The sequence below is a fragment of the Leuresthes tenuis genome, unplaced genomic scaffold, assembly GCF_036924035.1.
Source record: "Leuresthes tenuis unplaced genomic scaffold, fLeuTen1.0.hap1 SCAF_7, whole genome shotgun sequence".
Classification (NCBI taxonomy): Eukaryota; Metazoa; Chordata; class Actinopteri; order Atheriniformes; family Atherinopsidae; genus Leuresthes; species Leuresthes tenuis.
Window position 1 is genome coordinate 7,493,385 of NW_027325361.1, and position 27,184 is coordinate 7,520,568.

Genomic DNA, 27,184 nt, shown 5'->3' on the forward strand with positions numbered 1-27,184 from the left:
CAATATGGTATTGTAAAATAATGCCATCATCCTGAGGACTATCAGAGACAGGGTTCTGTCTAGGTCAGCCCATCGACAATCTACCATGTCTTTAATCGATACGAGCTAAAAAAGAAACAGGTATTTCATGTTTCATTTGAGCACATCTTTGACCACGTAAAGGAACAACAATACCAGTCATGTGAGTATAGAATCCTTTCTGTACTCTTTATAGACATTTTGTCACTTTGTATGGTAGTGTGCTGTATGTGGGCCTTTTTGTCTAATATTCTCATTTCCGTTTTATAGTGCTTGAAGCCAGTGTTGTTCCATAAGAATATATCTTTATTGATCAAGCAGGGTTTACACTGCAAAGACCAGACAGCGGTAAGAGGAATATCACTGGCAACTGAGCCATTGTCAATATCCCTGGGCAGCGTTGCGGGAAATGTCACCATGTGTGCTGCTATTGGTCAGCATGACTGGTGAAGTTCTGACATGGTTGTTAACTGCTATGAGAGTTTCTGGAGTTTTGTTAAATATTTGGGAAAAACTGTAATTGATAATGTTTGCCAGTATGATTCCCCTGTTTGGTGTCACCCATCTAAACATCAGTATAGTCATTTGATTGTGGAATCACAATGGCAAAAATATATTCAAATGGCAGGGAATTTAAAATAAACTGAAAGTGGCCCAGTGTTGTGAATATTTCAATGATATGCTGTGCTTATAAACTTATAACTATACAAATGTTTTTAAAAAAATGTCCCAATTTCAGAAAAGAGGATATGCATTTCTCTTGTGTTTGAAAAGACTCCTAATTTGTATCATATTTAACTTGAAATGTTTGTTTGACTAGAGATGGCCCCATACAATTGGCAAACATTAAGAATGAAACTTGTGAGGAGACAAACACTGAAGTTAGTACGAGACAAACATCCTTATCAGCAGATGAATCCTGGCCACAGACTGATGTTATCAGTAGTAGCACTGCAAAGCGTCTTAGTTGGTATCCTGATTGCAGTAAATATGCTCAGAGAGCTGTACACAAGTTACCCAGACATCTCTTGAACTCTTCTTTTCGGTATGATGCTGTATTTGGTCCTGTTGAGTGTATTTATTGTGTAATGCCTAATGAATATTCATAAGAAGATGCAAGATTCAAGAAGCAACACAAATATCATTATGGAACACAAGATTTAAATAGGGCTGCATATTCTCATATGTTTGAATCCCACCTGACGCCTTTCTGTGAGGAGTTGACATGTTCTACATGGGTTCTCTCTGGCCCGATGACATCCGGGATAGGCTCATATACATTGGAAAAGTTGCGAGCTAAAAGGCACTTCTAACCTCGACCAGCTAGTCATACAGTGGTTGATTTACAGAACCCCCTGACCACTTAAATTTAATTGTACAGGCTAGTCAAAAAGGGTCTAGTCAGCCTAAACTACTATTGCTTCCAAAGGTTAGATTATCAAATGATATGAGATAAAAATAAATCTATTGCCACTCTTGTTTCCTCACTACACATGTAAGGGAGTCGTCAGGAAACTGGCCCACTGAAACAATATTTGACAGACAGTTCTGTGCCTGTGGTTGGTTTGTGGAGGAAATCCAGTGACAGATCAGTTCAGTGCAGCTGGGCAGATCAGTGTTCCTGAGCTCTTGGGCATTTGTCTCCCCACTACTTAGCAATCCAGCACATCTAAACAATATAATCTTTGCCAAAGTAAATAAATGGTGTCGAAAACTGAACTACTTGTGGTGATGAGTCCAGTCACCACACAAAACCTTTATTCAATAACCAAGTTTATGGTTCTCTGTACATTCTCACATGTTGGGTATATTACCATTAATGTTAGATGCATAGTTGCAAAATGTCAAAGGTAAACTAACTGCAGTGTTTTATGGGTCTTTAACACACAATCCTACTTATGTGGCACTTGATTTTGGGTTCAGCACAGTGTTCAGAGGACGGCATAGAGCAAAATAATAACAGTTTTAAAAACTTCTTACATTTGATTTCATGACATATTGCCTGATATGATACACTAACTTGGAAGGAAACCTGTTTATCACCTTGTCTGAAAGCACCATTAGATGCATTTCACAAATAACAACTGTAGTGGTGGAACTTTGCATAAAACACAAATATCCACCATATTTCTATTTAAATCAGTCTGTAACTTGACTACATTGACTACAAGGTTTCGATACATCTATACATTCTATAAAACATGTCAAAATACATACAGTAGTAGTTACATTCACTTGGCAGTGATAAGCGATACACATAAAATTCATAGACACAAATGCACAAATGAGGCTGCTTTTAAGTGCTACACTAGTGAAAGTCTGTCACTCCTTATTCTCTCTAAAAAAAGTTTGAGAACTTTTATCTGTGATCCACACTGTGTCCTTACATTTCATCCCCATGACAATATCTCCTCTTCCAAATGAGTGAAAATTCCAGCATTGACACCCCACAGACCCTGTGGTGTTTCAGCAAGTGACATAGCTCCATATATGCAAGTCAGAGAACTCAGAGAAAAAGGCCAGGCATTGTAAACTTTGCAAAAGCAAGATGTACAATGCTGTGCTTTTATGGTCTGTAAATATTTTTATTTTTTTTGCGACAGGGGTCATATTTTCCAAAATCTTAGTAGCAGTCGCATCTCTCCGTTGAAGGCCCAGCCATACTCCACATTTCTTAATGCCTGTGATACCTCCGCACAGTGTCCTTTCACAGTCCTGCATCTATAGCTGAGTCGTTGCGGCAAAGCGCCCAGTCCTCCTGTCTTGTCGTTGAGTGGTGGGGAGGTGACAGTAACGTGGTGACCTGTGCGACTTCCTCTTGGAGCTACGTGGCAAGCGAGGGTCTGGGGGGGCTGGTAGTCAGGCCTCCTCAGCAGTGGCATCTATTCCAGCGTAGGTGAAGTTCTCAAAGAGCGCCATGTTCACATAAGCCTAAAAAAATAACAGAGGCATGCGATTTAAAAATAACATAGAAAATGTTTTGTGTGGGAGTAAATAATTTTTTGCTAAATTCGTGACCATCCAAAATACATAAAATTTTCATGCCTTCCTTTCTGGATATATATAGTGGATGAAGCATTACCTTTCTAGCCTCCTGCATCCTGCTGAGTTGGACAGAGATTTGGGAGAATGGGGGTCTCTCATAGGGCCGATCTCTCCAGCACTGCTTCATTAACTCGTAGCTGGAAAGATAAATATGAATACGTTTTTCTTAGAGTTTGGATAAACATGGTAAACTTTTTTTCTGATGTGTTTTGTTTACTTTTCAACAAGAAGGAATATTGTAAAATAGAGATAAAGCTTATCACTGCCTACAAAATACAAAATACTTACACTTCATCATCACAGTTTTTGGGTTTTTCCATCCTGTAGCCTTGTGGCAGTTTTTCATAAAGCTCAGCACATGTCATCCCACAGTATGGTGTGCCACCTGAGTTACATTCACACAAATGGAGGCAGAGAAAATATTTGATGCAAACAAGCTTGGGCCATGGGAGGCTACATACTGTTGCTCTTACATTTATATGTATGAATATGCATGCTTGTTATATGCACACATGATTGTGGTTGAGGTCAAAGTAAACTTGGGGTCAGTCTGTTTAACTGTTCTTCTATCGATGTGCTCTAAAATAGATTAAATACCATTTCTGGAGCAGAATCTTTCCTGGGGATGAATAGCATTGAAAAGCTACATGACACTTTAAAGAAGAAGTAAAAGCTTTGATGAAAGATACATACATATATCATCTTCATTTGCTTTTAATTTTTATAATTCACACACTGTACCTCATGGTTTTGTCATATTTATTTTGTCACATCTCAGGAGATGTACCTGTTATATTTAATAGGGATCCAAATTGAGAAATAGAAAACTACTTGATCATGATGGTGAATGTGTCAAGCAGTGATAAGGATCCTCACCATCATGTTATCATCAGTTTGACTGAAGAAAAAAATTAACCTTCCTGTTAACCAAGTGCTGAAATACAACACGAGATACTGTAACTTTTTTGAGCCTGGCAGTATGTGGCCTGCAGCAGAAGCTTTGTGATCTGTAGTCAGAATTATATATAGATGCACAGTAAAGCTACATTTAATGGTAGGGCTTCTTGGTTAAAAGTCTTTGGGTCCGTGTCAAGGTGTCTGCTTACTTACCTAAGCTCACAATTTCCCAAAGTAGAACACCAAATGACCATCTGGGAGGAGGATATGAAGATTAGATAAAGATGTTTGTAAAACAGATGTTAAAGGAAAGCTTGGGCGAATATACAAAATGCTCCTGAAAACATTTTCCTACTTTAATGTTAATTTCTAGTTCCTTGCAAGTTGTGCTAATCTACAGACAAGTAATTATGAAATATCATTAAACACTCTGGTTTTTATGTCTTTGCAAGATATGGCATAGAAACAAAATGCATGAGCAAATTAAAACTTTTAATTAAAAATACACAACACAAACATGATACTTTCCTGGTTAAAATTGATTATTTTTTTCGAAAAATTCATCAGACTTTAAATAACATTAAACCATAACCTTTCAAGCAATCTGATATGAAAAATTCTCTAAAGAGAAAGACGATCAGTTTCATGTTAAAAGACTGTGTGGTAGATGACATAGGGAGATAAGGGTTGTTTGTGCTCGGCTTTTTTATACATCTGTATCTCTCCTCTGCACTGTTTTCTCTATCTTACTTGCTCTATGTCTCTCAAATGTGCAATGTGTCTCTCTTTCTGTTTACGACACTCTCTGACCCTACAGGCAGCCTTCTCACTCCTTCCGTTAGCTGTCCTGTGTTCCTCTGGTCGACTCTCTGCTGTGTATAAATAGGCTCCACTTGACAGAACAACGACTGTCTGTCCGCTAAGTTGAACCCAAGACTTCCTGGTTGTGCTTATCAGCCACACAGCACACTATTATCACTCTAACAGTGACAGTGGGATGATTTGTTGTTTTCTGTGGCAAAACACTTTGTAGTATATATAATCAAAACTTCCCTCAAGGCTGAAATGTTTCCAGTAAGGTTTTTATAGAAGAAATGAACAAACTTTTGATTGCTGTAATTGTAATTGTGCCCTAAAAACAGAACTAATGTTTGCTAAGCAAATGAATAGACTCTCAGTAACTTACACATCACTCTTGGTTGTATACACGCTGTAATTCAGGGACTCAATGGCCATCCAACGAACTGGCAGCCTCCCCTGAAAGCAAATAACAGATTAGTGTAAATTGTGAAATTTTCTGCCTTATGTTTTATAACAGACATATTAGGTAAGACACACAGGTGATAAATGATAAAAAGAATAACAATAATGGAAGTTTATCATGTAAATGATATATATTTGTATAATATAATCTGCATTCTCAATGTGATTTCATCAAGTTGAAGACACATATGAGCAATATGGTACACTACTGTACAAGCACTACACACTAAAATGTAGTTTAAACATTTCTACATGACTGCCCCCGACAGGTAATTTCTTTTGTTGTCAAAATCATTTGTCCCCAATGTTACTGGGGAGCAAAACAACTCCATTCGCAGGATTTGGGTGTGTTCATACCGACGCAGAAATGTTCTACTCACACAGGATTTATCTTTTTCTGTTTATTCATTTTTTCATCAAACCAACAGATACCAATTAAAACATTTGGATGAGGACACATCCTGAGTAGACAGATTTTCTGATGTATATTTTATTGACAGAACTTTCCAAGTTCCAAATGCTTGGTGTGTTTGATGTATTCATTTTACTCAAATTAAACCTTCAAAGTAAGACACCTAATAATAGAAAAACTTCCTGACTATTCTATATGGTATGTTTGAAATATCAGCATGTGATTAATCTGAGTTGTTTTAAGTAACTAAACTTCATAATAGGTTTTAGATATTTATATCAACATATTATTTAATAAAATGGTTGTTTGACAAGACATCTCAAAGGAACTTATAGCCTGTGTGTAAACTGCAACAACTGATACAATCAACCTTTATCAAAGTGGAATTTCACACAGCACAAAATTACTCAAATCCCAAGCAACTAGTGCCCCCTGCTGGTTACATATCCAAACTACTCACCATTGTCTTCTTAACATAAACTTCTTCACCACGAGACAGACCAAAATCTGCTATCTTTGCCACAAGGTTGTCCCCTACAAGAACATTCCTTGCTGCCAAATCCCTGTGGATGAACTAGTGCCAAGGGAGTAGAGGGGAGAAGAGAGGCAATGTTATTACAAGGTAAATATTTTGACGAAAATAGCAATTGTATGTTTTATACCGCTGTCGTTGAGCTGCTGCAGGCTTTACCAATGGGTCAGTTTATTTTCCTACTTAATCATAATTATGTGCAATGCGGTGGTGTCAATAAGTCCTATCAGCCCTGTAATTCCCTGATGATAATTATAATGATGAAGCATAATGAAACATCTCATGCAAGATTGAATGTGCTCCTAAATGCAGCTAACATCTGAAAAATGTGTGTAAACTTAACTTATTCAGCCCCAGGATTTGTTTCTGGGGTTCCTGCTCAAAAATGAATTTATGCAGAGTATTTCTCTGCAGTTAAGACCACACTTTTAAGGAATTATGTAACGTAATTATCTTCTGTCTTTGATAAAAGATGGCCCAGTGTTTCCTGTGCTAAACGAGTTATGAAGTCAGCACTTAAACTCCTTTCTTTAGAATTTTGAGAATTTGAACAGAACTTATCATGGTTGCAACCTATGATTCTGGGTCATTTGACTAAATTAGGAAACTTCCTAAGCAAAAAAGACTATTTGACCTGACTGAATAAATAGCATACACCAATAACCAAATTCACACATATTTTCTCCTCTTACCTGTTTGTCGCTGAGGTAATGCATACCAGTTGCCACATCCACAGCAAACTGCAACAGCTGCTGGGAGGTGAGTGTGGAAGCAGTACCATGTTCTTTTGCAAAGGCAGGGTCAGTCTCCAAAACACGACTCTTCCTCAAAAAGTCAAGGAGGTTTCCATAGGGAGCATATTCTATGGCTATATACAGGTAGCCTTGAGAGAATAAAGGTACAGAGGTTGAGGATTACTATCCTATCTATGGACACTATGTCCCCTTGATCATTTCCATAATAGTCATGTTTGATTAAATAAAATCTCTTTACAGTGACTAAAACAGGTCAAGCCTGCTGCTACTAAATGTTGCACTTTCTCCTTACAGAAGCTATCAGTAACTCAGCTGGCTTATGACAATTAGAACATCCTCCTTATTATTCAAAAACTGTGACTGCAGCCTTGCAGCCCCTTCTTACACTAGCCCTGTGGGAGAACCACGTACATATGGTAAGGGACTTGGCCTTGAACAATTTTGACTTGATGAAGCAGAGGTAGACCAGAGCTTTTAGAAAATCCTTACAGAGCTCAACCAGATGGCTGAGTCTTTCTCAACAGATAAGGGCTTCCAGCCAAAAGTGTCTACAGGCCAGTAGGCATTTGTGGCCATTGGAAGGCTTTCATGTAGATTTCACCATGGTTGAGAAAGTGCCAGAAAAATTAGTGATGACCATATGTGGAAGGAAAGAGTAACGATTTGATGGACAGACTGATCAGACTGTATTTCCTGCAGCAGTTTCTTTCCAAAGCAATTTACAAATAGAACTGTAAAAAATCATCTCCTTTATACAGGACGAAACAGAAGATTAAAAAACATAAATGGTTGCATGGACTGATTCATGCACTTCTGTTTCATTGCAGGAAATACAAACACTTTAGGACTGTGTCATGAATGGTGTTGTGAACATTGGTGTTAGGGTTTGTGGAATTTCTTAGTTTCTGTTGTCTTCTTTGTGTTATTTAGTCACAGGTTTAAATTAGGATCTATTCTGTTTGTAACTGTCTAGTCTTGATTTGTCTTTTTGTTCATAGTTACTCCGTTGCTTTTGGGGTGTCGAGTTTAAGGTCTTTTCTACGGTTTAATTATTTCTTAGTTCTTTGTTTTATCATTCAGTGTTCTTATTTGGTTGTTTTTTAACTCTTTGGTTGCTCTCTGTTCTATGTTCTTAGTTGGCATTGTGTTTGAGCTTATACTTCATATGTGTGCTTATACTTCAGATTATTGTTCTGGTCATTACTCAGAGTTATCCTCATTTCCCCTGTTTTGGTTTTCAGCTCCACTTCCACACCTGTGTCCAACTTAATCAACCTCACCTGCAGTCACCTCCCCATTGCTTCCCCCAGCATACGTTCCCCTTCGTTCAGCTCAGTCTTTGTCAGATCTTTGCCGTTACTACCTTCTAGCCTTTCTCTGTGGTGTGTTCATTACTAATCTGTTTTTTGCCATCTTATTACTTTTGCATTCAGTTTAGTTTTTCTCACAGTTTAGTTTCTGGTTTGGCTGTGTTTTTGGTTAAAATTTCATAAATAAGTCACATTCAGTTTCCTTATGCCTCAAGTCAGTTTATCTGCCTTTGGGTCCTCATCACAAACTTATGTATTTATCTTTATATATGATTAATATGCTGATTACTTTTAATATATCAGCACTTCAGCAGAGTCAGCAGAAAAGGGAACATTTTCCAATCAATTGTCATGCAGAAAATGTATCTTTAAGTCATTTAACATTTAAATCTATGAAATATCTTTCTGTTAAGCTTGTCATTCTCTCTTACCATGCAACAATTCAATGCTGAATTACTCCTGGATACACCTAATTCGTCCAGTATGTAGCTACGAGAGTAAATTTGTTCTAGATCTCAGTAAAATGAGACTGTGAATGGGGATAAAACTACACCATATTAAGCTACCCTGCAAATATTGTTTTTATTTTTTTTACAGTGAAATTCCGTTTAACTATTTTCCAAAGCATAATGAGAGGTAGCACAGCAGAAACCTTACTTCCAGGAAGTGTTGAGTAACTTTTTTTTGGTCATCCACATTTTTATTTGTATAGTTTCCTTCCTTCTTTCTTTCCCACAATATTCTTTTCTTCTCTCCTTTCTCTTTAGACTTACTCACTCCCTCATTTGTTTTTTACTTTTTTATAGAAGAAAAGTTTTCTCTAAATATATGTATTAAAGTATATCTGTATGTATGTCTGCATTGTTATGCCAGGCTGTCATATAGCTCAGCTGGTCAAGTGGTTGTTCCAGTTGCCAGCAGAGGCTATAATTCCTTGATGTATGTGGCCCAGGTTTGAATCCTGGCCTGGGGCCCTTTGCTGTATGTGTTACTCACGACAAATAAAGCCCACTCATGCTCAAAAAAGCATTAAATGAATTATACCAATCATAGTAATTACCTAAGGTCATATCAATTTTGTACTCTTCTTTCTGAATCTAACTTAAAAATTTAACTTAAAATACACATTTAAATACAAAGGAGTGAGAGTTAGGCAAGTCAGCAGACACTATAAATTGGATAGATGAATGTATTTCAAGGCTGATTTGGATTTATAATACCCTCACTGATATACTTAACAAAATAGATTTCCTCTCTCACATGTTCTCAATCTTTGATCAAACTAAAGTAATTACATTTTTTCAATTTAGAAGCCATCAGATGTAGTTGATGAAAACTGATACTTCTTAGTAAGAATGGACGCCAAGGAAACCTTGTACAAGTACATTAATACGTGCCACAACAGTTTGACTTTGAGGCTCATGGACAAATCAAACAAACTTGATGTTTCAAATTCTTCTGGCAGGCAAAGACTCTTCAGGTTGAACACAAAGTGGTGCTTTTCAGGTGCAGATGACAGTACCAGATGGGAGACTTCGATTTTCATCTCCAGTATGAAAAATTCATACTTTGTAACTAGAGTGCTACATACTGGTGGTGAATGAGCCAAATCTGGATAGATAGTGTATAGTACTTCTATTGTGTAATGTAAACCACCTAAGACAATACAACATCTATACAGACTACAGATGAGATCATAAAGTCTGCTAAATTTGTCTTTTATTTCCATGCCATCTATTTCCTTGAAAACCATCCAAAGCTCTAGAAAAAAAGCAAGTAAGTTGACTTATTTGTTGACTTTCAGTCAAAGCTTTGCTGTACTACACAACAATATGGTGATACTGTAACTTATTTATGCATAAACGTCATATTTTACATTGTTAATTGTAAATCCTACACTGCATTTAGTCTGTATGCTTGACCTCCTTATTTCCTGATATGTATTTTTCACAAGGCCTGGTTACTTGACTGTAAGCCAGCAAACATACAGCCAACTCAACTGTGTGTGACAGAAATATCTGTGATTGTGACAGTATCATTCATCATAACCATTAGCATTTCCTTCAAACCTCAGATCATTATCCATACATCCACTAGATGTCGCTCACCTACCTCTGTTCTCACAGGCTCCTATCAAGTTGATGATGTTGGGATGCTGCCCCAGTTTGCACAGCACTTCCAGCTCTCCAGCAAAGTCTCGATGGTCATTCTCTGAAGCAAACTCTACAGGGAGAACAGCATGCATTGCATTGTTAAACAAAGTACAAGCAAAGCTAACACAGATAACACACAACACTGACTTTAAATGAGCTCTTTGACAGTATTTCAGCGGGCATATAGTTACAATTGCATGGTTACCCTTTAGCATCTTGATAGCTGCACTCATTTTGCTGCCATCCTTTTTGATCATGGCTTTGATAACCTGTAACAAAACTGTTGTTAGCTCTATAATTAACTGCATGCAGAAAACATTTCAGAAACATTTGACACAGTCAAGTAAAGATGTAAACACCTGGCCAAAGTTGCCCTCTCCAATGACATCCTCAAATTTTATGTCCTCCCATTCAAGAATTGGATAGGTGAGAGGGTCTGGTGTTGGCTTGGGCCTTCGTGTTAGAGTCAGAGTTCCTGAGTTAAACTGCAGAATTGTTTCTTCACCCTGTTGATAGAGATATTCTAAAATTAGCACAAACAGAAAATGTGATACAGTTTTCCAAAATTCTGATGAGTAAATAGTAGGGCATTCTCACTGATCCAGATTGGTAGGTGAAGGTGCGCCGGCGGTTGAGCAGCGTCTTCCTGATGAAGAAAAGAGCCAGCAGTGCCAGCATTATGGTCACACAGGTTACAGCCACTGAGCCCACGACTGCCTCCAGCAGCTGGGAACTGTCCCCAACAGGTTTGTTCCCAACACTCTGTGTGGTTGCCGTTAAAATTGGACTGTCTATTTTAGCATAAGGAAAAAGATGGAGAGAGAGAACAAGGGACATGAAAAAAAAAAACGAGAGGAGAAATTAAGTTGATTTTGAGCCAGTTGAGATAGATATTCTGTTTTACTGTAGCATTATTATTATCGTGAGAAAATTGCTGTCCCTTGTGTGTGGTCCTGGCACCTGGGAAAAGCCATAAGTACAGAAGTGATGAGATTTTCCACTTGGAACTATTTTGAGCTTGAAAGGAAAATAAACATGTCATGAAAGAAACCATAAAACTACTTTATTTATATCAGCACACCCACCGATCTGATTCAGTTTGAAAAGACAATCCACAACACTACCAACTGGTATTCTCTTTGGCATATGAAAGTGGCCCTGAGGTTACTTTTGTTGTGTTTTGTGTTTCAATAAATAAAAATGAATTGTACAATAGTACATACAAAACATTTTTGCTACTAATGTTTTTAAGTGTACTATCCCTGTTTGGAAAAGGTTTGAGCAGATTTTCTCAAACTTTTCTGGTGTGAAATGTCATATTCATATCACGTCAAGTTCAAGTCAACTCTTACAAATTGCATTGGTAGTATGTAATGTCCTGCTTTAGTAATACTGGAATGAAATAACTGCGCAGATGTACGTTTCTACTCACCATCACCTTGTGTCTTTGCCTGAACAAAATGGCTCCACTCTCCTGGCACTTTAGAGAAAGCCCTCACTCTGAACTGGTAGGTTGTGCTGCTATTGAGTGCTGTCACATCTTTAGTAGTCTTGTTCCCATCATCTGTGTCCACCCAAGGGTGAGGGCTCTCCTGGCCAACTGCTTGGTACTCTATGACATATTTAATAATGCCCCCATTTGGATTCTCTGGGGGCTGCCACCTCACCTGGATGGCTGACAGAGAGAGGGTAGTGGCCTGGACGTTGAGTGGGGATGATGGACCTGTAACACAGAGTTACAGGCTTTTGTAAGTCAGCAAAAGGTACTCTGTTACATTAAAACACAAACTGCTGGTTTAATCAAAGGTTTTCACAATGTTTTCTTAAAAAAGGTTTTATTACCAGATATAAAAATATTAAGAGCATTAATTGCCTTTCCATTCAGTGGACCATCATGCCTTTAAGCCCATCAGTTGCTGAGTTTATTTCCTCAATTCATTAAGAGTTTGTGAGCAGAGGGAGATTCTCCAGAAATCATCAATCCTACTCTTTTTCTATGAATAAGAAGCTTGTATCATTAAATTCAGCTTCATATTTGTTATTGCAAACCTTGGAGCCTTTGACATACTATGTGTATATATATATATTACATTAGACCACTTATTCTTCCACAAACCAGCATAAATTCACTATACATTAACTACAGCTTTTAAAATGAGCCTTCCATGCTGCTTGTTCTTAATCATCAGCAGAGGTGTTTGTTACCCTGGCTGTTGATGCGGAAGTGGAAGGGTTTGGAGGGTGGCCCCTGGCTTTCACAGTTGATGAGGCGCACCACCACGGAGTAGTCTTGATGATACTCCAGGTTTTGGAACTTGATGGAGAGCACATTGAGCAGGGTGGTTTCCTCCAGTAGTTTCTCTTTGTAGGGTGGTGGTGCGAAGAGCTGCACTAAAAAGCCGCTCGCTGTGCCAGCAGTAATGCCATTGTTGGTGGGCAGTCGCCAGTGCAAGGTTGCATTGCGGCCCTCCACTGAGTAGATGTCAATCTTAGGTTGAATTGTGGGCTCTGCAGCAACAAACACATGATGAGCTGAGGGGATGACCAGCTATATTTGCATTTCTTCTCATTAAGCAGCTTCACTAAAATAAATTCTGAATAGCACTGACATGCTTCTTTTCTTCATTTTGATTTGCTTTCCCTATTTTAGTGGTATGATGCATGGAAACTGGTGATGGTGATGATTGGCACTGTTAGCTCACAACAAGAAAGCACTAGCTTAAGATCTTGATCTGGATTCACTGCCTTTCTGTTGTGTTGTGTTTTATATTCAGCATCCTATTTGGGATTAATAAAACTGGTAAATGGTAAGCACAAAACCCAGATATAATTCTATGTATACACCTCATCCCATTAAACTGCTCTACAGAGGTGGAAATTCACAAAGTACATTTACAAAACAACTGCTTTTTGTAAATGTGCTGTTGTTGCGATTTCAGGATTCCATGTTACACTACTTTATCCTTCCACGATACCACATTTCACTACAAACACGTAACAGTTTTAATGACTTCTTCTTGTAAAGGGCATGTTTAAATTTTAATCTTTGAAAATCTGTGTCATCACATATTAAACCTGCAGATACAGCCTCTACAAAAATTTTACATGTCTGTGTTCGACAGTGCCACTAAACACTCAATTTCACCAAAAGTCAAATATCATAGAACTGGTTTTGAAAAAAAACTGAAAACAGATTTCAGAGTAAGACTGTCGTGCTTTCTTCTATTCATTCCCATTAATAATCTCAGACCCACTCGGATTTATCTGCTGACTCTGTTTACAAGATACAGTTGTTCAAACTCACTCCACCACCAGGCTACAATGATATACAGTATCCGACTCTAGTACTTTTAAGTATATTTTCACATAACTTTATTGGTACAAATACTGAAGGAAAGAGTCTCAATAGTTCTTCCATGTCTGTTGCTGTTGTCCTTCTCAATGTGCACTCCCACATAAATCCACTGTCCTGAGTTTGACTCCAGCCAGGGGAATCAACAGCAGTCTCTTTCACCAGATTTACTCAATTACAACCAGGTTGTGCTTGTGCAATAGACCAGCCTTCCCTTGTAACAAATACATTTTGTTCTATTTCACACATGAACCGAACCACATATTGACAAAGAGTCAAAGTTACAGAAGTATTCACTGCTGCACTCCAAAACTGCACTTGAAAATGTATTTTTTTTTCTTGTCAATGTTCTTTCTTGCATTCATGCACATATTTACTCTCTCCCTCTGCGCCACAGTCATTGAGGAATCAAACTTTGCCTGTGCTATTTGAAAACAGGTGGTTTCTCCTTTGAATGGTTTTGTGATTCTTGACTAACTGATGGTAAACCAATTTATTTATTTATTTTTTTACTATTTCAGTCTTGATCCCATCATGCATTGATTTTATCAAAGAAGCATGTATCACTTAAGGGCAATGACATGTTCATATGTTTGCTCAAAACTTGAGTCCTTTCTTGCTGTGTAGAGGAGGATAGCTGCCTCCTATTGGTATGGGAGAATTACTTGCACTATTATTATGACCATACACAAGATAATGGTGGTTAAGTTCTCTTGTCCAGAAGATGGACACTTACTCTGAAGTTTTCCAGATAAATATGATTATGTCCACTACATGTGTGTTCTCTTTAAAACTGATGGCGAAGTTATATGTTCAGCCTACCAGGACAGTCTGTCTCCATGATGGCGTCCGGTCCTGGGGCCCCTTCTCCTTTCTGCCCAGGACGACTCAGCTGGACGCGAACACGGTAACGTGTAGAAGGCTCCAGGTTCATCAGAGTGATGGGCTCCTTGTCACTGTAAACTGAGATGAAATAGGGGCAGAATGAGGTGATTAACAAAATTTTCATTATTAACATACTGTACATTATCAGAAGTACTATAGATAAAGATAATCCCACTGAGACTCCTGAAAAAAAGGTTACTACATGATTTTATGTCTCTTACTTATGATGGAGGACCAAGAGTCTCCATTCTCAACAGGCTTGTAGAGAAGTCTGGTTGAGATGATGGGGCCGTCACCTCTGTGGGATTCCGCTGGCATCACCAGTAGCTGCTTACTTCTCTTTTCTAGCAATTTTGGAGCAGTAGTGGGCACTGGAGGCTCTGGGTAGGAATGGTAAAATATTTCACCCACAAACATTAGAAACCTATCCTTTTGAAATTATTTATTAATAATGTTGCTCAACAGAAACTGTCCTCTCAGACCTTTAATGGTGATGTTGAACCTGCGAGAATCTTGTCCTCCATTGGTGGACACCCTGCACTCCCAGAGTCCTCCGAGCTGAACACTCAGTTGAGGGATGTCAAAAAAGGCTGTGCTCTTATTCGAGTCCATGATGGTTTGAGAAGGCTGAGAGTAAAATATGCAACATGGCAGAGCAGTGCAATACATGAAAAAACACATTTTTATCTCCTGTGCCTATTCGTGATCGTGTAAGAATTTTTTTTTCAAAAAATATCATCAAACTGACACATTTCCTTGTTCCTGTGGAAAATGTTGGTTCTAGTCTTTATCATATTGTTTCTATTATCAAGGAAACAGCACAGGAAATAACACTCTTATAGGCAATACTTGGTAACTGCTGCGCTGTAGAGTGATACAACCGTATCTTGGTCAGACCATTGTGTTGCTGACTTTCTCAAAACGTGACTCAACCATTTAATAATCAGTTAAAGCTTAAAAGCATAGTTTAATAAAACTTTTTTTCTATTTTACTTACAGTTACTTAGGGTTTTTCATACTTTTTTTTCATACTAAAAAAAGTATCTGCTTTCTTACAGAGTTACATGAGAGGATTCGTTTTATGAGTTTTTTAACCATGGTATTAAGTTCACTGAGTATCACTGAGGATGTCTTTACTAATTGATGACCCTGATGGCAGCGGCAGAATTCACAGCCTGATGTAAGGTGTCCTTCTTGGAGATAATAGTTGATGTTCGGTTTGTGCAGAAGTACAAATACGTGTGCTATGTAATAGACAACAAGCTGGCCTTTAAACGTCTTCTTGAAAAAACATCTTTATGAAAATATAGGTATAAGTTACTGCCCCTCAAATAAAATAACACATTGCTGGCTGCACAACTTTGAAAAACCATGATAATGTCTTCCCATGTGGGTATCTTTGGCTTCACAGCTATTTTTATATGAAAAAGCCTCTATCATAAAGAGATCAGTTATCTTTGATCCTTCAAAGATCCTTCATTCAAAACGTGGTATCATTATACTTTGCTAATCCTCATTAGGAAATCAGATAGAAATGTTTCACAAAATCCTGCACTTTCCCTTTAACTATGATTTCTAAACATAACATGAGCAAAGCAACATTGTTTCTATTTACAGCCTATATTACTCTCTCACTGTGTGACCTGGTTGTTAATCCAACTCGTGTATTTTACTTATTCCAATTCAGCCTTACTGCAAGTTATCTCTGCTGAAGTGCTGCTTACAAGTTCTGGTCTTCTTACCTTGAGCACAGTGCTGTCCAGCTTTCGCAGTTCAATGCTATTGTGACTGGGCAGGGGGTTGCCTGTAGCTGAACATGAGATCTTTGGGCTAGAGTTCAGATTCCACTCCATGTTATTGTCCAAGTCCAAGATTTGAGGAGCCCGGTCTGCAGAGTAGGAGAGAAACATAGGACAGGGAATTAAAAAAAAAAAAAAAAGGTTAGGTAGTTAAAGAAGGAAATGAATTGGCAGTAGAGATAAATATGGAGAAGAAAAAAATTTAGAAGCAGCTGCAGCACATTTCAAAACCTCTGATTTTGAAATGAGATGTCCAACCATTTTTCTATCTCTATTAATTTTTTTTAGGGAGATTTACATTCTTGGCAAGAGTTATTCAAGTTTTAAAATGCTCAAGAATTACATGCAATTGAATTAAACTAATGAATTATTCACCACATGTGCTGGTTTCATTTGAGCTTATGTGATGCTTTATCAGAAATGTTGATGAGGAAAAAAAACACTTTTCTAACTATTTAAAACTGTTTTTCTTAACGTGTGACACTGTAACTGTTGTGGAGGATTATGTAAATACAGATAAAGTAATGACGTAAAAGAACACATGCTGATGCCACAGAGGAGGTAGACATAAAGGATTAACATGTATGTGATGACACCTACCAGACTTCTCACAGTTCTGTCCTCTCCAACCTGTTGGACACTGGCATCCACTGAAACGGTTACAGACACCTCCGTTCTGGCATTTACAGCTCAACCTACAGTCTGGTCCATACATGTCTTTATCACAGGCTAATAAGATAAAAAAGGCGCATTTAAAACATCTGATTATGATGTATGACATCTGCTTAAGTAAATGGAGTGCTGTTGTGCTGACCTCTTTCACAGCTACTCCCAAACCAGCCACTGGCACAGGAACAGCCGTAAGGGTCTGGTAGGCAGAAGCGAAGCCCCTTGCAGTTGCCATTCCCCACGGAGCTACATGACCCCTGGCAGTTTCGACCAAACATTCCTTCTCCTCTGCAGGCTGTAATCCATCAGAGAAAGGCAAATTCACAAATGTGTTTATTTGAATTCCTTTACTTTTGCTGTATTGTGCAAAACACCACCAGAGTAACCTATGTGCCAGTGTAACTAGTCTGGAAGCTGTTGAAACCTATTTTTGCTTGTACATGATGTTAAATGCCAATGTAGCAAAATTGGGTCCTGTACTATTTGGACAAACCTGACTAGATGACAGAAACGACAAACACCAGCAGTTTAGATAGACAATCAAAAGAGTTTAGACAATAGAACAATACAAATTGATAAATGTATATTTATAAAAAGGATATTTCACTCGTATTACGAAAAGTTTGTCCTATTATCTGTTGCCCTTCTTTATTTTCAGATATGTAATTTCAACAAATACCTAGGCAAAGGACCAGCTGCATAAAGATATAATTTATTTGCAGCTGGTTTGTATTTGTAAAAATAATCAAATAAATTTAAAAAATAACTAATAATTCAGTAACCTGTACACATTATCTTCTAGATTTTCAGTGAAAGAGAAGGATGGCTGATATAACTAGGTGCAGTTTTGGATAAAATATGAAATATATTATTTTTTTAAATTTTCAGTTATACAAAAACTATAATAATTATTTTGTTTGCCAATTATAGTTCTTGGGTTGAAACTGATTAGGCATTCTTAATCCACATCAGAATCAACCTAGAAGATTGTAACAAATTAATCTCAACCTTGTGATCCAATAGAAAAATCACTGTCCTTAAATCATTATATTAACACAATACATCAGACTTAAAGGGGGAAGTATGTAAATGTCATGTCTGGTCAGAAAGAGATAAACAAATGCATTATGATACATTTATATGTAAAGGCTTTATCATTTTTCAACCACTTCAATATCTCTTGTATCAATGGGGAGCGCAGCCCTAACCAGGTCAAGCTGGACATCAAGAGAGACAACAAAGTCCTCTTATTGCCCAACCCACCAAGTTTTAAAGTGGATAAGAAGAGTAACAAGAAGGCTTCACTACCACTGTCATTACTGACATTAGACACAGCCTGAAAATAAAGAGTGCACCAGAGAAAATAAATATTTTCTGATTATTTCCCACTGGTTACTTGATGCACAAACAACATGGGCATAACCACGTGGGAAGGTGCCACATGGCTGAATTTTGTGAGTGAAGGTACTTTTTCTCTGCTGAAGCTTTTATTCTCAGTGTACTGTCGCACCACCTCAGCTATTACAAAAACACTTGTGGCTCTGAAACACAGATCAGAATAGCAGCATGTTGCTCTTTCATACAACGGCAGAATAATTCGCTTAATCTTCACAGGTCTTTGAAGCACTGTGGAAAAGCAATAAACCAACACTATTCAGGAAAAAATCCCTGGAATTAAAAATATTGTAAAACTTTGGTTAAAAAGCAACTGAAGAGGTTGTCTTTTGTTGTGCTGTTCATGTGCCGAGTCAGACATTTGCAAAGTGTGATTGCAAGTGTGTATTTTCACACATTTAACACTGACATATCCTACCTAAATAGTACTTCTGAGAAAGAACTGACTATTTGTTTCTTTATTCTTTATACTCTCTTCATCCATCCATCTGTCTTTCTTACTCACTTGTTCACACACATAGATATCATACTATATTTGTGAGGTTGTACAATACATACCTGTCTCACAGCGTGTTCCCATGAATCCAGGGGGGCAGATGCAGTCTCCATCGACATCATGACAAACTCCACCATTGAGACAGTCTGGACAGTTCTTGTCACAGTAAGAACCCCACTTCTTACCAGGACAGTCTACAGAGAGTTGTATACAGTTATATACAGTAATGTACAGTGTAACGATCATACACATTTGATAACATTTGAGGGTATTTTGTGATCTGTATGTTTGTATTGTAATTTGTTCTTTGATTTATAGAAGCACAAACTTGTGCGAAATGTGAAGAGTAAAACTTGTTGCGTAACAAAATCAATCTAGATACTAAAAGCAAAGGTACATGGCTTTTGCCACTAACTGATATGTAATATCACAAACTTTCAAGCACCACTGTAGCATCTGTGCTGTGATTCATATACATCATATTTCCCTGCATTTTGTGGGATCAGGCAAGTGTATATTAACAACACATCACATATATGCCAGAAAAATGCTACACTCCTCGATTTTACATTACAATTTCACACTCTGTAAATGCCATTGGTGATGTAGGTGCTTCATGTTAAAAGTGTTAATGTATGAATTTGACAAACCTCTAACAATAAGCCTCATCCAGGCACCGTGGACGGGTGAGTCTCCAACATAGGTGGCACTGTAGAATCCTTGATTGGCAAAAGCTGCATTCTTCACTGTCAATGCAGCCGTGTGGTTTATTACCTCATTCCAGTGAGTCATATAATAGTAGTTTCCTAAAGCATGTAAAAATATCAAGGACAAAGATTCAATCTCTTTTTTAAACGCCTAACATCCTTAATCAAAAGCCTGTATTTCTGCCCGGATGGTTTCTTAATGTAGTTTAAATTTCCTTGAGTGTGTCTTGAGTGAAGTGTGCTCTCTTACCATTGTACTTCCAGGTCACATCTCTCTTTTCAGAGTGAACAAGCGTCATGCTGAGGTGAACTGTCTCTCCTTTGTTAACAGTCAGTGTAAGTGAGTTTGGAATAAATTTAGCTGTAAGAAACACAAAGATGTACAGTAACTTACTTGAGATAAGACACCCTCTAAACTACTTGCAGCACAGAAAAACAACGTTGAATCAATACTTAACACACCTTTTCGACAGTTGTTAATCATTGTGACCGTCTCAATTGCATGAGGACCTTCTTGAGTGGATTCACAGTAGAAGATGCCAAAATTGTCTATATTTTGGAAGTCTTTGGCTACAGCCTTCTTGTTACTCTGCTTATCCACTTTAAAACTTGGTGGGTTGGGTAATAAGAGGACTTTGTTGTCTCTCTTGATGTCCAGCTTGACCTGGTTAGGGCTGCGCTCCCCATTGATACAAGAGATATTGAAGTGGTTGACATCAGTGACCTCGGCTGTGGATATCATGGTCATGTCGATCACGGCACCTGCAGGACAGGACATTAGTCACACAGACATTGTTGTGGGTAATTTTTTGCTGCCTCACACTATGTACCACTGGATGAATACAACTAACTAAACTTCTTTTTCACAGGAAGATCCATAGTTCCAGAGTTGATTGATCACTTTGGTGTACCTAAAATTAAGACACGAATAATACAGAAAACATCTATACATTTCTTTAGGAGCACATGGTATTGATCAATAGTTTCCATGGCAGGTGACTTAATATTTGCTGAATCAACTAATAAAAAAATACTTGAACAATCTTGAAACATGTTCAGATCTGAATCTATATCTCTAAGACGCTCACTCCGCACAGTGTTTTTTTTTTCAATGCCTGGTTTAAATTGTACGTGTTTGTGTTTCATGTGCCAGAAAACATTTAAAATGCTGTAGACTGGCCCCAAATTATAGAACAAAAGTAACTAATGTGCTAACGTAATTGTTTACATGTAATTGTCTGTTTCTGCCACAATAATCTTACAATTTATTCTTAAGAGTGGCACTACTTACTCTTAAAGCTGAACATCTACCAAACTGGCACCAGAGAAAGTGACTGAGATTTTGGTTGAAACGCAAAAGCTTTCAGGAATGTATCTGGTATGTGATTAAAAGTGCCAAATATAATAACGCCTGTTTTCCCCAACATTCCTTCTCTCTGGTTTTGAAGCGCCAGATCCACAGAACAATGGGAGGAAACATGGATGAGCTCTTTTCCCCAAAGGGTTCAGATAAATACGACCAACACTGCTAGGGTATTTAAGGCTCTTATAAATAATCGTATTATTAAAAAGAATACAAAAAGTGAAACAGAGCGGTCTTAGCGGGAATCTACATAGGCAACATCACACTTCTCGAAAACAAAACGACATTTTGCTCTGCTTATGATCTACTCAGACAGCAAAAACAAGGTCTTTCTCACCTGATAAATCAAAGTGGAACAATACATACATCCATATAATCCTCATGATTTGTATAATCCACATTGTGAAAACGTTCCCTCACTAAATTAACTGCCAACTAGGACTTTCCGAACTCTACATCCAAAACGGTGGCGCTGCGTCACGACGATGCGCTTTTTTACGCATAACTTCCTCCAAAACTCCAGTTAATGTGTCAAATCTCTTCAGAAACGAAGAAGCTGTAAAACATGGGATCACACGGCATTCACACTAAGCACAGTCTAAGTCACGGTAAAGCTCAGCTTTCTCTGGGTGGGAAAGGAAGGAAGAGCGTCAGCAGACAGCAGAGGACTGCTGGCGCTCTAGACCTCCCCGAACCGATTAGAGTAATTATGAGTTCAAACTTTGTCTCTTTTTGTACCAGTTTGATGCAAAGAGCTCAACCAACAGTCTTCATGATCAGAAATATTTTGTATGCTGCTACTACATTGAGTAATGGGTGATCATTTTAATTAATCTGTTTCCTTATCAATAAGATTGATAATAGTAATAATGATTATATCAAATATCACAAATAACAATAGGACTAAATCAAAGTTAGACAGGATATGAAACAACTGAGTTAGAAACTATTTTTAGTTTGTAATTCATAGTTCATTTTTAGAAACAAACAGAAAAAAAATTCAAAAGAATAAACGTTTGGCAGATAGTTACGTTGTTATAGTCACTGGAAAATATATGGTGATGAAGATGAACTTAAACAAACATTATGCATTCATTTATATGTAGCATGCATTCATTTATCCTAGATCTATACTCTTCATTCCACAATGTGTTTTTAAAGACTGGCATTGCATATAATAGCCAAATTGCATCTTGATATTAATTGTGAATATAAAACCTAAAGTGCAGCAGCAGCCCATGTCAAATTTTTCCAAATACAACAGCTTCGTTCTTGCACTTCAATGAGCTGCACACGGTCCTTGCAGCTTTTATGGTCAGTTTAGTCAGTCAGCCTCAGGAAATGATGAACAATATGCTTGTTGTGTCTATTTCTGCCCCAATCTTTAAAAAGTCCTGCACTGTCCCACTCTGACATGTGTAGCTGGAACAACTGCTCTTGCCTTTTCTGATTTTCTCTCCAAATGCTGCTGGGTTGATTTGGTGTTTTTCTCTACGTTTCCTCGAGGCTTCAGACAATCGCCTTGAAGTTGACACAACTTCTTATTGTTTAAGATTTCCTGTTTTCGATTTTGGGAGCTCACATGGGCTTCCTTAGCCTGTAAGGCACATGCTATTGTAAGGTTCACAAAAAAGAAAAAGTAAAAGAAAAAGAAAAGAACTTGAATAATATGATGTCAAGCATAAGTAGGTAAATAATGCCATATACAACCCCGACTCCAAAACTGTTGGGACTTTGTGTAAAAACAATGCAATGACATGCAATTCTCCTAAACAGAACATAGAAAACATATATAAGTTGAAAATCTGACAGTTTTCTTTTCCATGAAAAATGTCTGCTCATCTTGAATTCGATGGCAGCAACATGTCTCAGAAAAGTTGGGACAGGGGCAACAAAAGCCTGGAAAAGTAAGGGGTACTGAAGACGAACAACAGGAGCGTGCTGAAACTAATTAGGTTAATTGACAACAGGTTAGTTACATGACTGGGTATAAGCAGAACACCTTAGAGAAGGTCTGTCATGGAAATCCCTTCTCAGGCATGCGTCCAGAAATAATTGTCTGTGAATACAAATGCAGGTTAAGGCTCTAGCAAAAAGGAGCCATATGTGAATAAGATCTAGACCAACTGATGTCTTCTCTGGGCCAAAGCTCATAAAATGGACAGAGGCAAAAGGGAAAACTGTTCTTTGATTTAATATTCTGGACACTCCTTACTCAAGAGAAGAGGAACCATCTGGCTTGTTTTCAAAGCTCAGATCAAAAATCTACATCTCTGATTGTATGGGGGTGCATTAGTACCTATGTTACTGGTAACTTTCACATATGGAAAGACACCATCAGTGTGGACAGGTATGTACAGATTGCTATTACAATCCTATATCCAATGAGAATTGCACATTTCTCTCCCAAAGGTCCAGCTACTCGTCTCATCAGTTCCATCAATAGTTGCCATCAAACTCAAGATGAGTTAATGATTTTCAGGAAATCATAGGATGTGTCACTTTCAACATTTGGTATCTTCTATTGGAAAAAAATTGGTTGCTGAAATCTGAAATTAATTGCATTCTGTTTTTGTTTACATTTTACAGTCTTTTTCACACAACTTTTTCCTGGAATTGACGCTGTATTACCTAGTTCAATGTCAAATAGTGTATGGATCACAAACTCAGTAACCTTAATCTAAAGAAGAAGGAGATGAATTGGTATTTCATTTATAAAACTTTTAAATGTGTGCACCCAGGTTGAAAGTGTTTTTTCAACAAATGACAATGTTTCTGTTTTTCTTTTTGGTAAACAAAGGATCTTGACGCTCACATTTGGCTCAGGTCTCCAAGGTCCTTTTGACCTGTTATTGTGACTTGTGTGCTTCAAAAGCCAAATAAACCTCTTCCAAAACCTTTATTTCCTCTGCATATATTTAAAAAACCTGCAATGTTGAGACTGGGCTCAACAATGGGAATAATGATTTTGAACTGTCAAATGAGCAGACAAGTCGATGAACATCAACAAAAGTTGCAAAATTTAACAATCTGCAAAAATTTTTTTATTTACTTTTGCATACTGATCTGAAGCAATTCTCTGACAATAACAGGAGTTTTTGCAGAGTTTCGCAAACTCAATTTAAAGAAACAAATAAAGCGGAGAGCAAAGGAAGAAGTAAAAAGGCAGAGTAGTGTTGCATGTTGCAGACACAGCTTGGTGGAGTCTGAATAGGAAGCCAAAAGGGAAAAGACTAAAGGCTAGGTCAACACAGATGCTTCAGCCTCTGGCTGCATTAAACCTGTCAAGAGCCAAAAACCAGGCATGAGTGCTTTTGTGTGAGTGTGTGTGTATCTGCACATAAATACTCTGTGTGTCTGTACTCTGTGTAATGACTATCTGAAAGGAGAGGCAAGCAACAGACTATAGGCATGTCTGTATACTGTAAATGCATGTGTAAGCTGAATAATGTGTGTGTGCAAATGGAAAGGAAATGGCTCTGGTAGAGTGGACACGAAGGGTGGAGGCGACTATCTGTAATCCTCAGACACTGACCATTGTATCCAATAGCCTTTGTTGTTCCATGGTAATTATGAAATGTGTTTGTTGTTAAAGTAAGAGCCACTTTCTTAATGACACTACTAGACAAAAACATGGCTCAGGGGGTCCCCTGGCCAAGTTAAAAAAGAACAATACAACTTCCTAAGGCACAACAGTATGAGTGACAATAAAAAGCTTGTATGCACATAGATATACTGCAGATATTGTCAGGAACGGTGGTGAAGGGAGGACCCAGATGCAGAACTTCTCAAAAAATCTAAAGTTTTATTAACAAAAGGCACGACGCACAAGAACAAAGGTCGTGGCTGAGCCGGATGTCAAAAATATTTAACAGCGAAAATAAACAAAGCAAGACGAGACTATGGCGAAACAAGACTATGGTTAAATAAACTATGAAACTGTGATGCAAAACCAGACTTAGCTTTTCGTGAACATGGCATGAAAGGGAAGTGAGGATTCTGCAATGGGTGCAAGTGAACCTAGACACTAAATACTGTGGGGAAGTGATCAGTGATGATGTGCAGATGTGAACAGAAACGGGTGACATGAGTGAACCTAACGTGACAGGGGAAAAGCATGACCTGGAACATCACAAAGAACCTGAAAACATGAAGATCAAACATAAAACGTGACAGAACCTGAACATAACAATAATCAAAACATAAACTGTGACAGATATACTGCACACCTGCAGAGGGTGACTTAACACATAACAGTCAACAGAGATTTTTGTGTTAAATGGCAGTGGGTTGTATCACCGAACCATCCATTTGAGTGAACTTTCTTTGACACGACAATCACATTATAGCTAGTCTCTTTATTTTCATAATTTAATCATAAATCTCCTCATGCCTCTTTCTTTTCCATATCTGTAACAGTATACATTACCACCCACAAGTAAAATTTTCACAAACTTCATTCATAAAACTTATCGTGATCAGCTGAGATTATGGGGAAATACCACCCAAATTGTGTCAAGCGATAAATTTACAGCAGCATGCTTGTGGGTATGTTCTAGTGATTTTTGACAGTTTGTTGTGGTTGTAGTGAAGGAGGTGTTGAGGGTGTTGCTGAGGGTGTCTGGAAGTGAGACCATCAACAGAGGCGGGAGGTCTGAGAGACTTTGTGAGAAAGTTTGTATTAAATTCCCATTTCCCCTCATTGTGTGGTGAGCTGGCATGGCTCCACACGCACTAATCCTGCTGAGCCCTGGGAGCCCTTGCAAGGGTGTCACTCACACCTCTCTGGGCCCCAAAATTACCCCCCTTGATTCCTCCCAACTGCAGTTTTAAATATTTGACCTCCATCCAAATATACCTCATGTTGTTTGATAAAGAAACCCTTCTTATGGATCATGGATCTTTGGAAAGATGTGTGGATATGTGCTTGATAGCATAACTAGACTTGTGTTTGTGTGTGTGTGAAGAAAATTTAAGTGAAAGTAGATAAGAAGATGAAAGACAAAAAGATAGATTCTGAGATAAAGCATGTGTGTGAAAATTATTAGCAGAATTTAGATACTTGCATCATACCAAGTTGAATTTCCCTAAAGATAACAAGCTATAAAAGCCTGATAACTCTCCAGCTTCCCTTCCATGTGAGTTTTGAATGTGTTTACGCTCTTGTAAAGTCTAGCTGTCAACGGTTTTTAAAGCAAGATTTCCAACACTCCATGGTGACAAACTGACAGGTTTACATAACATTATCCCAGTTATACTTCCCACAGAGAAAAAAAAGGCAGCTTTCATGTCGCCATGCTAATGAGTGCTGTCTGAGCTTCCACTGAAAATAAATAGATAGATAAACTGTGACCTTACATACGTGCTTGTGTTCATGTCACACTTTAGATTATTTGTTTAAGTGCATTTGTGTGTTCTGGGTTGTACTGTAGAGTCAGATTTGATCTGTTCAGATAAAGGATGCATTGCAAGTTAACTGCTCTTGATGACTTCTTCCTTTTAGAACCTGCACTAAAGTGATTAATCATGCTATTTCTAAAATGCCCAGATTTTTAAGCATGTTTCTGAAGTGACTGTATGAAAAAAGAACAAATGCAATGATTTTGATTGGGCTTTGATTGAGACGTTGGTTATATTTTCATTAAACACTGTCCATAAGGCTTCTTCACATTGATTTAGATCCAATTTATTTCTAAATATGTTTTCTCAAAATCTGTAGTAAAAGCCATGCAAATAAAAACAAAATCTACAAATATCATAGTTTGAAATTCTCGTGGGGTACATAAATAATGAGACCCAATTTTACTTCTGACTGAGGCTGACAATTGTTATGAGGGGAAAAATATATGAATTTAAGGGAACATTTTGTTTACTGCTGATTTGATTTGTGAGAATGAGATAAGTATATATACTAAGAGTAAGCACAGCGGATCAGCCTTTACATCACCTCAGCGTTCACTCACGGGGGCCTCCCTTCAATACATCACATTCTCATGGCAGCTGGAAACTCTTTATCCAACCATCCATTTTCTATATCCGCTTCATCCTATTCAGGGTTATGGGAGCTGGAGCCTATCCCAGCCACAGCTTGGCATAAGGCAGTGTGTGCCCTGGACAGGTCGCCAGTTCATCA

General features: G+C 37.9%; 1 protein-coding gene across 3 annotated transcripts in view; it reads right to left on the minus strand.

Moving 5' to 3' along the window:
* Nucleotides 1-21,728, minus strand: part of tie1 (tyrosine kinase with immunoglobulin-like and EGF-like domains 1) — a 169,250-nt gene extending 147,522 nt beyond the window's left edge. The window contains exons 1-24 of one of the 3 annotated variants that reach the window (XM_072389062.1): nt 21,389-21,726; nt 20,151-20,450; nt 19,939-20,049; nt 19,632-19,787; nt 19,044-19,175; nt 17,236-17,385; nt 17,022-17,150; nt 16,365-16,510; nt 15,105-15,249; nt 14,844-15,002; nt 14,560-14,700; nt 12,591-12,893; nt 11,818-12,108; nt 10,983-11,176; nt 10,745-10,891; nt 10,591-10,654; nt 10,345-10,455; nt 6,860-7,050; nt 6,096-6,209; nt 5,147-5,217; nt 4,174-4,214; nt 3,352-3,448; nt 3,101-3,200; nt 1,739-2,949 (exon numbers count right to left, since the gene is read on the minus strand). In XM_072389062.1, the coding sequence (XP_072245163.1) occupies nt 2,878-2,949; nt 3,101-3,200; nt 3,352-3,448; nt 4,174-4,214; nt 5,147-5,217; nt 6,096-6,209; nt 6,860-7,050; nt 10,345-10,455; nt 10,591-10,654; nt 10,745-10,891; nt 10,983-11,176; nt 11,818-12,108; nt 12,591-12,893; nt 14,560-14,700; nt 14,844-15,002; nt 15,105-15,249; nt 16,365-16,510; nt 17,022-17,150; nt 17,236-17,385; nt 19,044-19,175; nt 19,632-19,787; nt 19,939-20,049; nt 20,151-20,450; nt 21,389-21,452 (3,429 nt within the window). In that variant the 5' untranslated portion in view covers nt 21,453-21,726 and the 3' untranslated portion in view covers nt 1,739-2,877. Of the gene's footprint in view, nt 1-1,738; nt 2,950-3,100; nt 3,201-3,351; nt 3,449-4,173; nt 4,215-5,132; nt 5,218-6,095; nt 6,210-6,859; nt 7,051-10,344; nt 10,456-10,590; nt 10,655-10,744; nt 10,892-10,982; nt 11,177-11,817; nt 12,109-12,590; nt 12,894-14,559; nt 14,701-14,843; nt 15,003-15,104; nt 15,250-16,364; nt 16,511-17,021; nt 17,151-17,235; nt 17,386-19,043; nt 19,176-19,631; nt 19,788-19,938; nt 20,050-20,150; nt 20,451-21,388 lie in introns of those variants that run through there. The other 2 variants (XM_072389063.1, XM_072389064.1) reach the window with 2 other exon arrangements.
* Nucleotides 21,729-27,184: the final 5,456 nt, after the last annotated feature.